The sequence below is a fragment of the Aplysia californica genome, unplaced genomic scaffold (genome assembly GCF_000002075.1).
Source record: "Aplysia californica isolate F4 #8 unplaced genomic scaffold, AplCal3.0 scaffold01400, whole genome shotgun sequence".
Classification (NCBI taxonomy): domain Eukaryota; kingdom Metazoa; phylum Mollusca; class Gastropoda; order Aplysiida; family Aplysiidae; genus Aplysia; species Aplysia californica.
The window spans coordinates 40,273-55,029 of NW_004798670.1; the positions used below are offsets into that span (position 1 = coordinate 40,273).

Here is a 14,757-nt window from a genome sequence, read left to right on the forward strand (position 1 = left end):
TCTCTCTCTGTGTGTTTTATTTGTAGCACTGTGTGTTCAGTAACCTCACTGCAGTTGGTACGAATGAATTTCTATATCTGTCTGTTCTATATCTGTGATGACGCTACAGAAAATATTGTTTCCCGCTTGAAGTCTTATTTGTACCTCCCTGTGGTGAGCAGGGGTAACTATAACATTGCGCTTCAAATGAAATAAAAAGAATACACTGCCCCCAACACCACACACGCACACACACACACACACACACACACACACACACACACACACACACACACACAATGAACATGCAGGTGCTTTAAGGTCGCCTCTGGTAGGTCCTACGAGTACTTCACTTTCCCTCTGTTGCTTCTGTCTGTCTGTTTTACATTTTCCGAACACTCAATCGCCATTTTTGTCTTGATGTGTATCTCTTTATATAGGCAAACAAAGAGCAATGCTCAGAGATGTCAATGACCATTTACCAGTTTCGCTATCCTATTATTGTCTTTAGTTTAACTATTCCATTACAAAATGGTTTGGGTGGAAAGGGGGGTGGGGCAATTTCAGGTCGAACTGTCTGCCTGTAGAGCTATGACGTTAGAGGGGCTAATTCCATTGCGCCCGTTTCCCCTGCTGCATCTCTTATTCATGTTGTCCCATAATTCACTCATAACCTACGTTGTCCTGACCAATCTTGACATTGGCATCTCTCACTATAATGTTGACATCCTTCCTTGGTAGTTTGTCAATGACCCCTTGGAGCAGGCTGAAAAAGACATCCTTGTCTTCATCCAAAGCATTATTTGTTGGGGCGTAGATCTGTACTATATTCATGTTGATGCTCTTGCTCCTTGTAGTGAATGAAGCCATGATGATCCCCCGTGGGGTTCCTATCTCTTATTCATGCGTCTGTATTATATCTGCTCATCCCATGAAGACATGGCGCTCCCCCAGAGTTCCGTAGGGTCATCATCTGTATTGTTCGCCTTCCTTATCGTCAGTGGCTTCTTGAACCCAGGTGAGTCCACACCAAAGAGGTTATACTTAGTACTAGAGTTCGTGGCAGTGATGTCACCCACGTGAATGGGGGCTGGGTGTGCCAACCCCTGGACGCTAAACCTCAAGGGAAAGACTTGCACAGTTCAACAGTGGTGCGTACTTTTCGAGACTCACGTAAAGGCGTCTTGGAGGTCAAAGGAGGAAATCTCAAACAAGCTTGCACTGAAGTATGGGGTCTGGTCAGTACTTGATATACTAGAGCTCCTTGAGAACGGGATTGGGACTCAGATTGTTTATGTAAATGGGGAACCGCTGCCATGCCTATGAGGGTAAGAAGGGCCCCGTGTCTAACACATGTGACGTCACTGCTGCGAGTTCTAGTATTATATAACCTTTTTGGTCCACACACACACGGATACACCAACCAATCGACCCCATTTTCTCAACACCATTTTAAACTCGGCGCCATCTTAACAAAATAAAACTATGATTCTTATTTGCCACATTTTATCAATTATGCAGAGGCTCTACTGGTCAAGCGGTTACGGTGTTTGTCTCGGATTCAATAGGTCCCGGGTTCGAAACCTGACAGCAACGGACAATTTTTCTTCTCTAAACTTTTCTCTTTTCACCTCCATTCCTGCTCTCTATCCATATTCTGTCGTCTGTTGTCGTCTCCATTTTCTGCCCCCTCTCTCCTGAAGGCTATCTCGCCTATTAATACAAAATTTCACAAATATAACAAGCATAGTCTCTAAACAAGGCAAAAGAAAGAAAAATCAATGCGTGCGAAATGAGTTGTCAATCTTTATTTTTCTTTATCGTCCGTTTTCTCAAAATCTCTCGTTCGAAAAGTTGTTAAGATATCTTCATAATATTTGGTATACTGATGGATGAAACATTATTCTAGTATAATAAGTAGTGACGTTTAAACAAATCTTGAATAAATGATTTTATTATAAATTTAATCCGTTGTTAGGATCTGAGATTTTTGTGGTCAAAATGTTTCCTTAGTTTGGACCTCGATTGTGAAAAAAGATTTTCTTCCTACATCAAAATGCCAAGTTCATCCACTAAAACAGCCACAGAAGGCTTCAAAACCACTTGTTTTAATATTTTAAAATCATTTATAACCTTATGATATATTTTTTTGAATTGTGTATATTTTCTCTATATGACATTCCAATAAGGCAGCCTTGGTAACACAAAAGATTTTTCAAAATTTTACTTCATAACCTAATTCTCCACTCTATTTATATTGATGCTACCACATTTGAAAGCCTGGTTTTTTCTTCTTCACGAATTTCAAAATTTCCCCCGCATCATGCTTAAAAGGAGAGTAGGGTGGAGACCAAAAATTGTATAAATATGAAATGTCTAAAATTAGTTTTTATTAAAACGGCTCAACGCTTTGCCATCACCATCATCATCATCATCATCCTCATCATCATCTTCATCATCATCATCATCATCATCATCATCATCATCATCATCATTATCATCATCATCATCATCATCATCATTCATTCATTAGATTCTATATTTCAGCAAACTCTGAGTACTGCCCTAATCCGACCAACGAATACAAGAGCACCATCATCCCGTTTACAGTACCTGTCGCCCTCTCAACGTCTTCGTCGTTCACGTGGTGGGCCAGGAGTTACAATAAGGATCTTGTGACGTGTTATACAGATAACGAGACTTGCACAAAAACTACTGACTTTGAGAACATCATCACCGGCAGTTTCAGTACATCTCCCTCGTCCAAAAGACTACAGCTAGACGTCTCTGAAGTGAACAGAGTATATCCTTTTGATATGGAGACAGAATGGCGGTTATTTGACGCCAGTAGACAGACAATCTACAGCTGTTATCTTATCGTTTATAGTAAGTCGCTCCCTTAGAATAAATCTCTTATAGGCCGTAAGGACACATACTGTGTTGTTTCCGCCGACCACCATCAGCCGGGACGACACATACTGTGTTGTTTTTATTTCCTTATTCAAAGACGAAGATGAAACCGATACTAGTTTTCTCTGATGGGTTTAGCGTGGGTTAAAGGTCACATCCACCGTTTGTAAAGAAATAGCGGGACTTTTCAATTGTTTACATTGCGTTGATGCGGGATTTGAGCTTTTTTTGCGTTGGAGTTCGTTTGTCGTTTCTGAAATTTTCACTATGCTGAAGAATAAGCCTTCTGCGTCGTCAGGTAAGGCACAATGCTGAGAAAGCAAGTGAATTACTGAGAGAACTTATTGATAACTCAGATTTAAGAGTAGAAAGTGGTGAATCTGACTTTGTCACGGAAAGAAGAATTTTTAAATGTATTTTTCTCTTTTTTTGATGTCGTAATGTTATGTAACGCTTCAAAACTAACACATTTTCCTTTGAATTTCTATACTTGTATATTAATCTTATTCTACGTTCAATGCCCTTTACAATGATGTATAATATGTGTACATTACTAACAGGGAAACACACAAAAACACAAAAGAAAATAACACATGTGATTTCCCTTGGTCAGCCATGATTTAATTCCGGTGAATCCAGGAGAAATGATGCCGATCTATAAGAGTTTTAGAATTACGAAGTTCTATCTAATGCTTTTGGACATTTTGAGTTACTAAGACCATAATGTCAGAAACCAAATGTTCTATGCCCTCTTTCAAATTCGTAAGATTATTCGGGGTCGTTATCAAGATGTTCAAAGAATTGCATTCGGAAAAGCTTGACCAAGTTAAGAAACTGAACATTTTTACGTCAAATTTCTCAAAACTATGAACTAAGCAGATATAATGTTGTAATTCTAGGGTAGCAAAATGACTTACACGTTGTGTTGTTTTTGATTCACGGGGATGTGGCTTCCTGCTGAGTCACAGTTGTCTTTTTTGTTGTCGTAGATCATGTTGTTGTGAACATTGTTGATGTAGATGTTACTGTTATTGTTCTGTTGTTGAATGGCTGTCTTTCAGTCACGTTATACTCCTTTTTGAACCTTGGTGTGTTCACGAAGGGTGTGCGTTTGTTGATGTAGATGTTACTGTTATTGTTCTGTTGTTGAATGGCTGTCTTTCAGTCATGTTATACTCCCTTTTGAACCCTGGTGTGTTCACGAAGGGTGTGCGTTTGTTGATGTAGATGTTACTGTTATTGTTCTGTTGTTGAATGGCTGTCTTTCAGTCATGTTATACTCCCTTTTGAACCCTGGTGTGTTCACGAAGGGTGTGCGTTTGTTGATGTAGATGTTACTGTTATTGTTCTGTTGTTGAATGGCTGTCTTTCAGTCATGTTATACTCCCTTTTGAACCCTGGTGTGTTCACGAAGGGTGTGCGTTTGTTGATGTAGATGTTACTGTTATTGTTCTGTTGTTGAATGGCTGTCTTTCAGTCATGTTATACTCCCTTTTGAACCCTGGTGTGTTCACGAAGGGTGTGCGTTAACGCTGTAGCGTCCTTTGTCGATAAGACGGAGCGAGTGGTGGTAACGAATACCGGATCTGCTCGACGTACGAGTTAATTCTCTTCCTGCAGACACGCACACACACACACACACACACACACACACACACACACACACACACACACACACACACACACACACACAAACACACACATAGACCGGCACTCACACACACACGCTTGCTCGCTCTCTCTCTCTCTCTCTCTCTCTCTCTCTCTCTTTTTCTCTCTCTCCCTCTCTCTCTCTCTCTCTCTCTCTCTCTTCCCCTCTCTCTTTCTCTCTGACCCACACCCATAACCCCCCACCCCGAGACGCATTGATGACACTTTCTGCTGTAAAGAACCAAATCCTGTGCAGCTCCAGTACTGCCACTGTGTAGAGACATCGTCACAACCGAACGTTCCTCTAATAATTGTCAGAAATGTTGAGAGACGATGAAATGTCATGTTCTGAACAAATCAGTGCTCTTACGTACCTCATCTGTATTCCAGAAAAACCTTCGGATGTGTATTGTAACAAGCCACTTTTCTCGATAGACAACTCCTCCCTCTCATTGACGTGTCATACGGTCGGAGTGTACCCACAAGGTCTGTGTCAGTTCTACCGGAGATCATCGCCCGAGGTGAGTACAGCCCTGCAGCTTTGGGATAAGCTCATGTAGTCATGTGACACACGCATTTGATATCAGAGTAGGACTCACTGCTGACGCCACCAAGCTGTTTACCATTATAAACTGGCGATCAGAAAAAAAAGACAAGGAAAAAAATGATTGTCATAAAACGTAGTCTTTTGAGTCTCTGCACGTTTCCCTTTTGTTGTTTTGATACGAGTTTTATGGTGTTCGTAACTGCATTAGGCCATGCGCTTCAGTGAAATGTTCAAACTTCTCCGAGGGCACTAAAATTTGTATTATTGAAAAGAGCTTGGCTTTCTGTTTTCAGAGCTTTTTAAATTGTTGTGCTATCTTTGCTAGTTCAGAAGCAGCGACCATTTTTGTGAATCAATTTTCGCCCTGATTTGGTCAAATTTTTGCACTGCATTTTGTGCCACCAAAACTCGAAATTTTGCTTCATAACGTCATAAAATCTTTAATAATAGTTGTATCGCATTATTTTGTTTGTTGTTTTATGTAGAATCAATATATAAAAATAAAAGTCAAGTACCTTAAGAGTAACATTCTATTTACAGTTTAATTACGTCATACGCGTGACGTCGGGAGTCCCAAGCCTAGTATCCCAAAAAAGAAACCGGCACACTTTCCATAACAATGGTCCGATTTTCAAAAGAAAACAATTAACCATTTTGTTTTAAGGAGTTCTTTAACTTGCTATTGGGAGAAAATGATTAAAATTGAAAGAAGTTTCAATCTTACTTGCATAACTCAAGCAGGAGGTTGATGGTGCTCTGGGGTGTGGTTTGTTCCTTTTTTCCCTATTAACAAGCAATCGTCCTTATCTGTCCTCGTTCTTTTCTGTATTTGTTACTCTCTTGTAACACCTTTAATCTTCGGGGCTTATATGACCTATTTGTGCTGCAAGTGCCGTTAAACCCAAGCTAAAACTAAACTAAAAAAGCATAACACAGACTTGAAGAATATATATATAATTCAACGAGTATGGTATAAAGCGGGAAATCACCACAGAATATGATCAGTACTGAGAGTCATCAAACACCGATATATACACCATGCAATGACTCATACCCAGAAGAACACGACATCAGTTCTATGATCAACTGAGTGACCTTTTAAACACCATGGATGATAAAGATAATGTGACAATCATGGGGGACTTTAGCAGCGGAGTGGAAACAAAGAAGACGGCGTGGGAGAGATACATGAGGCCACACAGTGACAGAGAAAGCGCAAAACATGACTTCGTCATATTCATATCAAATACCTTCTTCCAACACAAAAAGAGTCAAGTTAACACTTGGTACAAATCAAATGGAATGACCTAAAGATAGCATCACAAATTGATTTTATCCGGGTCAAAAGATCGAAACTGAGAAAAATCAGAGAATCAAGAGTGATTCCCATCTACATCACAGACACTGACCACAGACCAGTCATCATGACTATTGACACACCAAACAGGAAAAGGCCAGAAGCAAAGAAACGACGAGAAGCCGTAAATCTCTGAAATATAAATGACAATACCAAAGATAAGATACATGAACGTTTGAAAGAGATGTATTTCACAAATTTCCCAAACAACCGGGAGACGTTGAAGAAGAATGAAGCCACTTCAAAGCATGTGTGAACAGAGCATTAAAAGAAGAGTGCGGCACCAGGAAAACAAGAGGGTAGAAAAAGAAAACAACTACATGGTGGAATGACCAAGTGAAGGAAGCCATCCAGCTGAAGAAAGAGGCATTCAAAAAGTGGCGGAAATCAAAGATTACATCCTATACAGAAAGGAACGCCGCTAAACGTCAAGGGTAGTGAAAGAAACTAAGAACAGATCCTGGACAATATATAGAGAACAGCTGGTGACAAAACGTAAAGAAGAACCTTGAGAGTTTTAGTTTTACAAGAGTTAAAAAAAAGCATGAGGATGCGGAAAGAACCGTTCAACCCAACTGAAATAATCAATGATGAGAACGGAAAACCTATTTTCAGAAAGGCAAAGATTAAGGAAAGATGGAAACGCTATTTCCTGGAGCTGCTGAATCCTACAGCAGAAACAACAGCAAACAGCTTCTCACTGAAAGAAACCACTCCAGAACCATTAATACTGCTGAGTGAAACCCAACATGTCATAACATAAAGAAAAGCCCCACAAACAAAGCCATACAAACGTATCTAGGCGTTGAAAAAATCACAGCAGAAGAGATCAAAATATACGGCCATATCGGAGTTGCGACAAAAACAACACAGAGTCAACAGAGGAATACCCCTTCTCAGCCGTGTAGATATAACGTTTGCCAAGATACTGGAAATGAGAATGAGAACAATGGTAGAGAATCAACTCAATGAATCCCAGTTTGGCTTCAGAAAAGGCAAGGGCTGAACTGACAGTTTTTTTTTTTGCATTCGGACAGTTGTATGAGACTACCATTGGACATGACAAGACCTCAATATCGTCTTCGTGGACCTCGAAAAGGCGTTCGTCAGGGTACATAGATGTCAACTTTGGGAAGTCTTAGAGGTTTTAGTAGAGGTTTTACGGCACTGGCAACTGTATAAGGTCATATGAGCACCAAGGGGTGGGTGTCAACAGAGAAGTTCTTACAGGGAATCAGACTTACTCTGCTCACCTCTCTAGCTTCAAGAGCACAAAGTCTGCTTCGACTGTCAAGGCACCCCAGATACAGCGGGTCACAAGAGTGTGACAAACATACAAAAGAAGTAGAGGAAAATGACGATAGTAAGGATTAGGAAAGAAAAAGTCGCAGTTACCTGTTGTAGTTCAGGCACAGTTATGAGCATGACATTGTTCGATCAGCCCATTTACAATTCTACTGTGCATTAGAACGAGAAATGTCCCCTCTTTGGGAATGGCCTAAAGATACTTCTGTCAGTGGCACCGCCACTTAGTCTCAGAGGAATGTGGTGTAAAAGGACAATTGCTGGAGAATATCATGGCACTTTAAAAAACAGCCTCTGTGCTGTAAGGTCAACAGAAGGACTATCGGACTGGTTCCCCATCAGGTCTGGGGTGACACAAGGGTGTGTTCTCTCTCCACTTCTCTTCATCACTTACATGGATAAGATCACGAAAGCAGCAAATTACAACATCAATGAACTGAGCGAACTTGTATTTGCTGATGACCAGAGTAATTAAATACAGAGGAAGAGGAATCACAAAAACACCACAAAATTAATTAATGAGGAATGTAAACACCTAAACATGAAAATCTCCATTTCTAAAACAGAAGTTCTGAAGGCTAGAATAAAAACAGGGAGACTCAACATCCTTATTGATGGAACACAACTCCAACCAGTAGAGGAATGTAAATATTTGGGAAGCATCCTCACACGAGATGGTCGTATGGACAAAGAAAAAGAAACAAGAACTATGAAGGTAAATGCAGTGACCTACCAGCTAGCACCCCTTCTCAGTCACAAGAACATCCCAACTGAAGTGAATTCCAAGCTCATCAATAGAATCTTCATACCAACATTAACATACCAGTGCCAAACATGGTCTCTAAACGAGGCATGAGAAAGAAAAATCAATGCACGCGAAATTAGGTGTCTCCGCAAAACCACCAAACTTCACCAGAGGAGACCGCATAAGGAACGAGACCATACGTCTACCAGTCATAAATCTATTAAAGCGTCAAAGAGTCAAATGGTTTGGACATCTAACCTAAATGAACCAGAAACGATTAGCGGCTAGAGCTTACAACACCTGCGAATCCGGCTTTAAATCAAGAGGAAGACCAAGAAAGACCTGACTGGATGGGGTTAAAAAGGTCTTGGAACAATATAACTAATTAATATTCTATCACAAACACCGAAACTTGCACCTCCCCTCGACATCCTAAGGATACCAGAGGAAGGAAAAGGTAAAGTAAAGTAAGTGTAACAAAGTGAAGCCAGAGGGCTCATGGCTCGTAAATACCAGGTGAAACTAGTACCCTGGACGCCGCTACTGGCGGAAGGAGCGTAATTGCAACTCGTATTGTTGGACACACCACTGTCCAGGTTGGCATCTCACTGCCACCCGCGCGAGAAGCGTAATTACCAACTGGACGCTGCCACCCAGGGCGGCATCCCGTAGGACAGGGAACCTTAGAGTGGGGCGTATCTATAACACTTTGCTGCCTCAAAATCCCTAATTTGTAAGATCACGTAGAACGATATGGAGGAGCGTCTCTTACGCATTAATTGTAGACGCCAGAGAGTGCACAAAGATTTGGAGCGTTCAAAGCCCATACGTCCTTGGGAACTGGGGAAAGAGGATACAATCATCCAGAAAGTACCTATTGAAGTCTGAATAATCAAAGTGGGATCATTACGACGCTGGGGCCTTATATACCGAGGGTCCGAAGGTTTAGCAGATTCGAACGCAGATCAGGGTTAGGAGAGACTAGCGTAGACTAGAGTACTGAGAGGACATAGAGGTAGGAGCTAGACCAGGTTAGGCGAAGGGTAGTGATAATATTCTTGTACACTGCTAGATAGTCGTCTGTTCGACGAATGTTATGACCAGTGTTTCAGGAAATAGTAGTTACCCTTCTGTAGATTATAGGTCCTCGAAGCTAGTAGCATGTTTTGTAAACGTCATACATTTCATTGTTGTTGATGATTAATATATATTCAAAAATATTACAGCGTGAAGTTTTATTGTCATCTTTGACATAACCCATACGATCATGTGTCAGAGCGGTGTAACCAGTATAAGTACAACAACACCTTTTTAATACTGTTACATAAGAACTGAGGAGCAAAAGTGCTCACTTTGTTACAACTGGCATCTTTCTTCAGGGTTGTTTCGTCAGTGGAAAAGAGTAATAGGCTTACACAGCTAATGCCGTGAATCGTGGAAAGATGGCGGTGGTGGGGATTATAAGAGAAATAAGACGACAAGAAGGATATATGATAGAGAAAATGTATATGAAGGTGAAGAGCAGGTAATGTGGGATAGAGAAGAAAAAAAGAGGTACGGTTAGGAAAATAGGAGGGGAGTCGGAACACACGAAATCACACACACACACACACACACACACACACACACACACACACACACACACACACACACAATACTTACATACATACTCACACCCAGAGATAGATAGAGAAAGAGAGAGAGAGAGAGAGAGAGAGAGAGAGAGAGAGAGAGAGAGAGAGAGAGAGAAAGAGAGAGAGAGAGAGAGAGAGAGAGAGAGAGAGAGAGAGAGAGAGAGAGAGAGAGAGGGGGGCATGCAGCGGATTCCACATTCCAGTACATAGCATTTTTCGTTCTTGTTCATGCGACAGAAAAGAAAGACAATCTGGATCACAACTAACAATAGACCTAAGAAACTCAAGCAAATAATCGCATCATATACTTTAATAGTAATAGGCGTCTCAATTTAATTTTGACTGTGTTAACAACACGAGTCCGGACTCTTCATACTAGTTCTAGGCCCTACGCAATACGCAATGAAGAAAGGCTTTGGGCAGGGTAAAATGGGAGGGAGGGGGGAGCTCAGTGAAAAGGAAATACTTTGGTCTAAAAAGTCTCGTTTTCTTTATACTATCGAATGAACTAAAGCACAATGTAAGGTCATTGATTATAAAGCATTATAAAAATTGATTAACTTTTTAAACTGAAGTTTATAAATCTCTCGGCGATGTATTTCCCTGTCTCGTACATTTCAAACAATGAAAGAGATGGAGCCAAAAGCTCAAGGCGAAAAGGCGTGACGCCACGACTCTGCGCGATGTCACGGTGGAAGGGTTCAGCTAGGTTTTCGCGGATTTGGTTGATAAAAGTTTAAAAGGTAAGACTACACTAGCCAAGGTAAGACTTTTACGATAACCATTTAAAAGTTTTCTTGAAGAACAAAGAATGGTTTACCAACAAGGGTAGTTTGAAAAAAATATGACGAGAAAATTGATCAAAATTCAATGGTTAAAAATTGTCTATTTTTCAACTTGGAATATCTCGGCCTGGAAAAAAACATTTTGAAGGTCATCTAAAGGTCTTTGAAGACATGTATCAGACTTGACTGACGGTCCGCTAATTTAAACAAAAATATGGGCAGTTTGAACCCACTGTCTCAACGAGACGTCATGTCCGGAAACAAAACTCAATGGGACTTTCCGAAGCCAAATCACGCTATAGTGAGCGCGTTCACTGAAGTGCCTAGTCATATGGACGCACGGGGCACATTCAGCATTTTCCGTTTGGCAGGAATTACATTTGCCTTTTGCCCAGGTGACGGCCGAAGCCTACTCATCGATTTTAGAACCACCAAGAGATCTTTAACGTTTGCAACTTGCACATGAAACCTATGATATTCTTTTGCCCATATCCAAGAAGGCTAGGTGTTAGATTTTACCTACCCCCAAATCAGGGGTGTTGTTGGAATCCAGAAGTTAGAACGAGCCAAGGAGTAACTGTAGAAAAGCAGCAGAAAGAGTCAGAAGCCCAGTGGAAACGGTTGGGGGCGCGGGAGGGGGGAGGGGGAGTGGAGGCGAAAACAAAAGACAGACCATGATTATAGAGCAGGAAAGGAGGTGAAAAAACATCTTGTAGAGAAGAATATTTTCTGTCGCTGTTATGTTTCGAACACAACCTATTGAAAGAGAGACAACCACCGTAGCTCTAGACCACGAGAGCTAGCAAGCATTTAACGTGAGTCATTCGAAGACTCTAAAAAGTAGACCATGTTATTAAATTAGCATTTTGGCGCTTCAATTAGTGTTCACGGCACCCACAATAAACATAAACAAAAAATTAACATTTTTCTCAACCACTTGGCGGATTTTTTAAGGGCTGGTGGGGCACCTGAAGTCTATTTTGGCTATTACAAGGCCTAGAGAGCCCATATTTGCTGTGGGACATTGTGTGCTATTGGAGATTTAAAATCCATAGTTCAAAAAGTATATTTTGAATCGGTTGCTATGGAAACGGCGGCTATATTGGATTTTGTATACCTTTTTAAATCCCGTTTTATTTCCTTTTTTATTAACTGATTCACTTCTAATTTGGCATGCCAACAGTATATAGCTCTTAAATTTGGCTTGTTGGATTTTTGATATATGCTTTAGTTTTTATTTTATGACACTTACAATTGGGTTGTTGCAAAAAAAAAGTGAAAAAAAAAAGAAAATTCATGTTGTCTAAGCCCAAAAATCAAAAACTACTTCATTAATCAAAAATTCAACGAGCCAAAATTTAGAATTGGGTGTTGTTGACATCCTTTGAAAGGCACATTGAAATTGAACTAGAAACAGGTCAGACAAATGGGATAATGTGCGAAAAAATAGAATTGTGAGAAAATAGCCGATAAAGGTAAGGACCGACTACAAAACATGAGCTTTCGCGGAAACACTTGGACAAAAAAGACAGCTTTAGGGTGTAACAAGGCTTACATACGTTTCTGGATATTGTTCAGGAAATGTCCAGGTACTATAATATGTAATAACCCCAATTTGCATAATTTGGTCCCAAAACAAGATTTCTAGGTGCCCCACCAGCCTTTAACTATTCTTGGATCTTTTTAATAAGTTTATGTCTTTTTTGTTTTTGTAAGTATTTTGTGGCGCTCGCAGCTGCATAAGGTCATATTAGCGCGCGATACACATTTAAACATTTTCAGTTTGGTAGGAATTAATTCTGAATATTGCCCAGTTGGCGGAAAAAGCTTACTCTTATCGATTTTAGGACCACCAAGAGATCTTTAACATAAGCAGCTTGCACTCGGGACCTCTGAGATATTTTAGCCCTTATCCGAGAAGGTTATGTGTTAGATCTTACCGACCCTATGATCAGGGGTGTGGCTTCAATACAGCAGTGAGAAGAACCAATGAGTAGCATTTGAAAGGCTGCCGAAACCGCCAGGAGCCCAGCAGATGAGAGGGCAAAAGGTAAGGGGGGGGGGGGGCAGAAAGTGGAGACAAAAGCAGACTACAGAACAATAATTGAGAATAGGAAAGGTGAAAGGAAAATGTATTTTAGGGAAGAAATCGAATCCGAGACCTATTGAATGAAAGGCGAACACTGTGCCTCTTGGCCACGAGAGCCCCCTGAAGTTTAGGTCTGTTTTTACTATAAGCCAAAACTTTTGTGCGGCGCCACCAGAGAATAAGAGCGTGCTTTGGGACAGTGGAAGTTTAAGGTAAATATCAGGGTAACATCTGTTGGCCTACTATCTCCGCATCGCAGTTACATTGTACGGGCATTTTAAGGGTAAGATGCTTGTTTGTTGGTTGTTTTTTTTGTGGGGTTTTTTTTTTTGGGGGGGGGGGGGTACTTTTCTTTGTGTAGCTAAGAATGAATGTAGCAACGAGTGAAGCTCCTGCGGGCTTTTTAAAGTCGTTTATAGGCCTAGGCTTTTTAGAGCTCGATTAATCGGCGTGACTACACTGCCGCTGACCGCTCTTGATGAAAACTTGTCGGCGGACCTCTGCTGAGGGTGTTCCCATTCATCTGTGGTTGTTCAGAAGAGATTCAAACAGTGATGTCGGGTGGGTTTTGAAGAGAGTGGGACTGGCCGTGACCAAACATTGAGATTGTTCAGATTATCAGGATGCAAAATTACTGAAAAGACAGTGAAATATAAACTGATTCAAAAGTATTACAATCTTGTTAGAGGCAACACTGCGTTTGAAACAAGGAAATTGGACTCACCTATGCGTTTGTACACATGTAGATACATTGTGTCTCTTATCTTACCTAATAAGCTGAAAGAACTAATGCGGATTTCCAATAAGTATTCTACACGATACATTGCTGCATTGGAGAACAAAAATTTGATTCCAATTTTAAACTACCTCAGCTCACTGATACAATACAATGGTGCTTGCTTCCTTGTTTGTCTGATTTCCACACACAGAACACACATAGCACACAGTTAACACGCTCAAGTGGCGTCGATGGCCTAGTGGTTAGACGACCGGACCCCTAACCGTATGATTGTGGGTTCGGGGGTTCGAGCTTTAGCTCGGTCTGTCTTTGTGTCCATGGGAAAGGCACTGTACACTGTACACGAATTTCCTATTTTGCCCGGTCCCTTTGGCGATGGACGTTTTTAAACTCAGAATTCCAGCTTCCTAAATACTTAATAGTGTTAATATGGGCGTTAATTTGATACCATCTCACCATCCTCAACACGTTGAAAACTTCATCAAAGTGTAAGCCTTACACACACAATCTAAACACACTGATATCATCACTAATATGTGGTATAAAATGTGTGTGTGTGTGTGTGTGTGTGTGTGTATTGTGAAGGAAGGGGGTGGAGGATGAAGGGAGGCATCGATGGGAATTACAGCCGGTCAGTTCTATAAACCCACCAGCCACCCCTGGCTATAATATTATGTATATCGAAGTTCAGTCTCCTTTCATTCCCTCCACGATTTCTGTCTGGAATCTTGCTTTTTTTTCAGCAAAAACTACACAAACTAGTCGTTATCTTGTCGATGGGCTTCTCCTTGTACGTATTTATGTTTTTATGTAGGTAGGCTATGTGCTAAGACGCGCGCTGCATATTCCATGGGCAGCTAGAAAAACAAAAATGAAGAAGTCTTGGTTGAAGCAAATTACGAGACGACAGCTTATGATGAATACGAAAGCGACAAGAAAATTTCATTGGAAGCACAATGCAGAAAGAAACATTGGAGAATATCGTAACAACTGGCAAGCTTGATGGAGAGAGAGGGA

General features: G+C 40.8%; 1 protein-coding gene across 1 annotated transcript in view; it reads left to right on the forward strand.

The window, feature by feature from the left end:
* Positions 1-14,757, forward strand: part of LOC101846786 — a 45,752-nt gene that overhangs the window by 3,566 nt on the left and 27,429 nt on the right. Inside the window, exons 2-4 of the mRNA XM_005112768.3 lie at positions 917-997; positions 2,527-2,865; positions 4,930-5,060. Coding sequence (XP_005112825.1) covers positions 919-997; positions 2,527-2,865; positions 4,930-5,060 — 549 coding nt within the window. The 5' untranslated portion in view covers positions 917-918. The remainder of the gene's footprint in view (positions 1-916; positions 998-2,526; positions 2,866-4,929; positions 5,061-14,757) is intronic.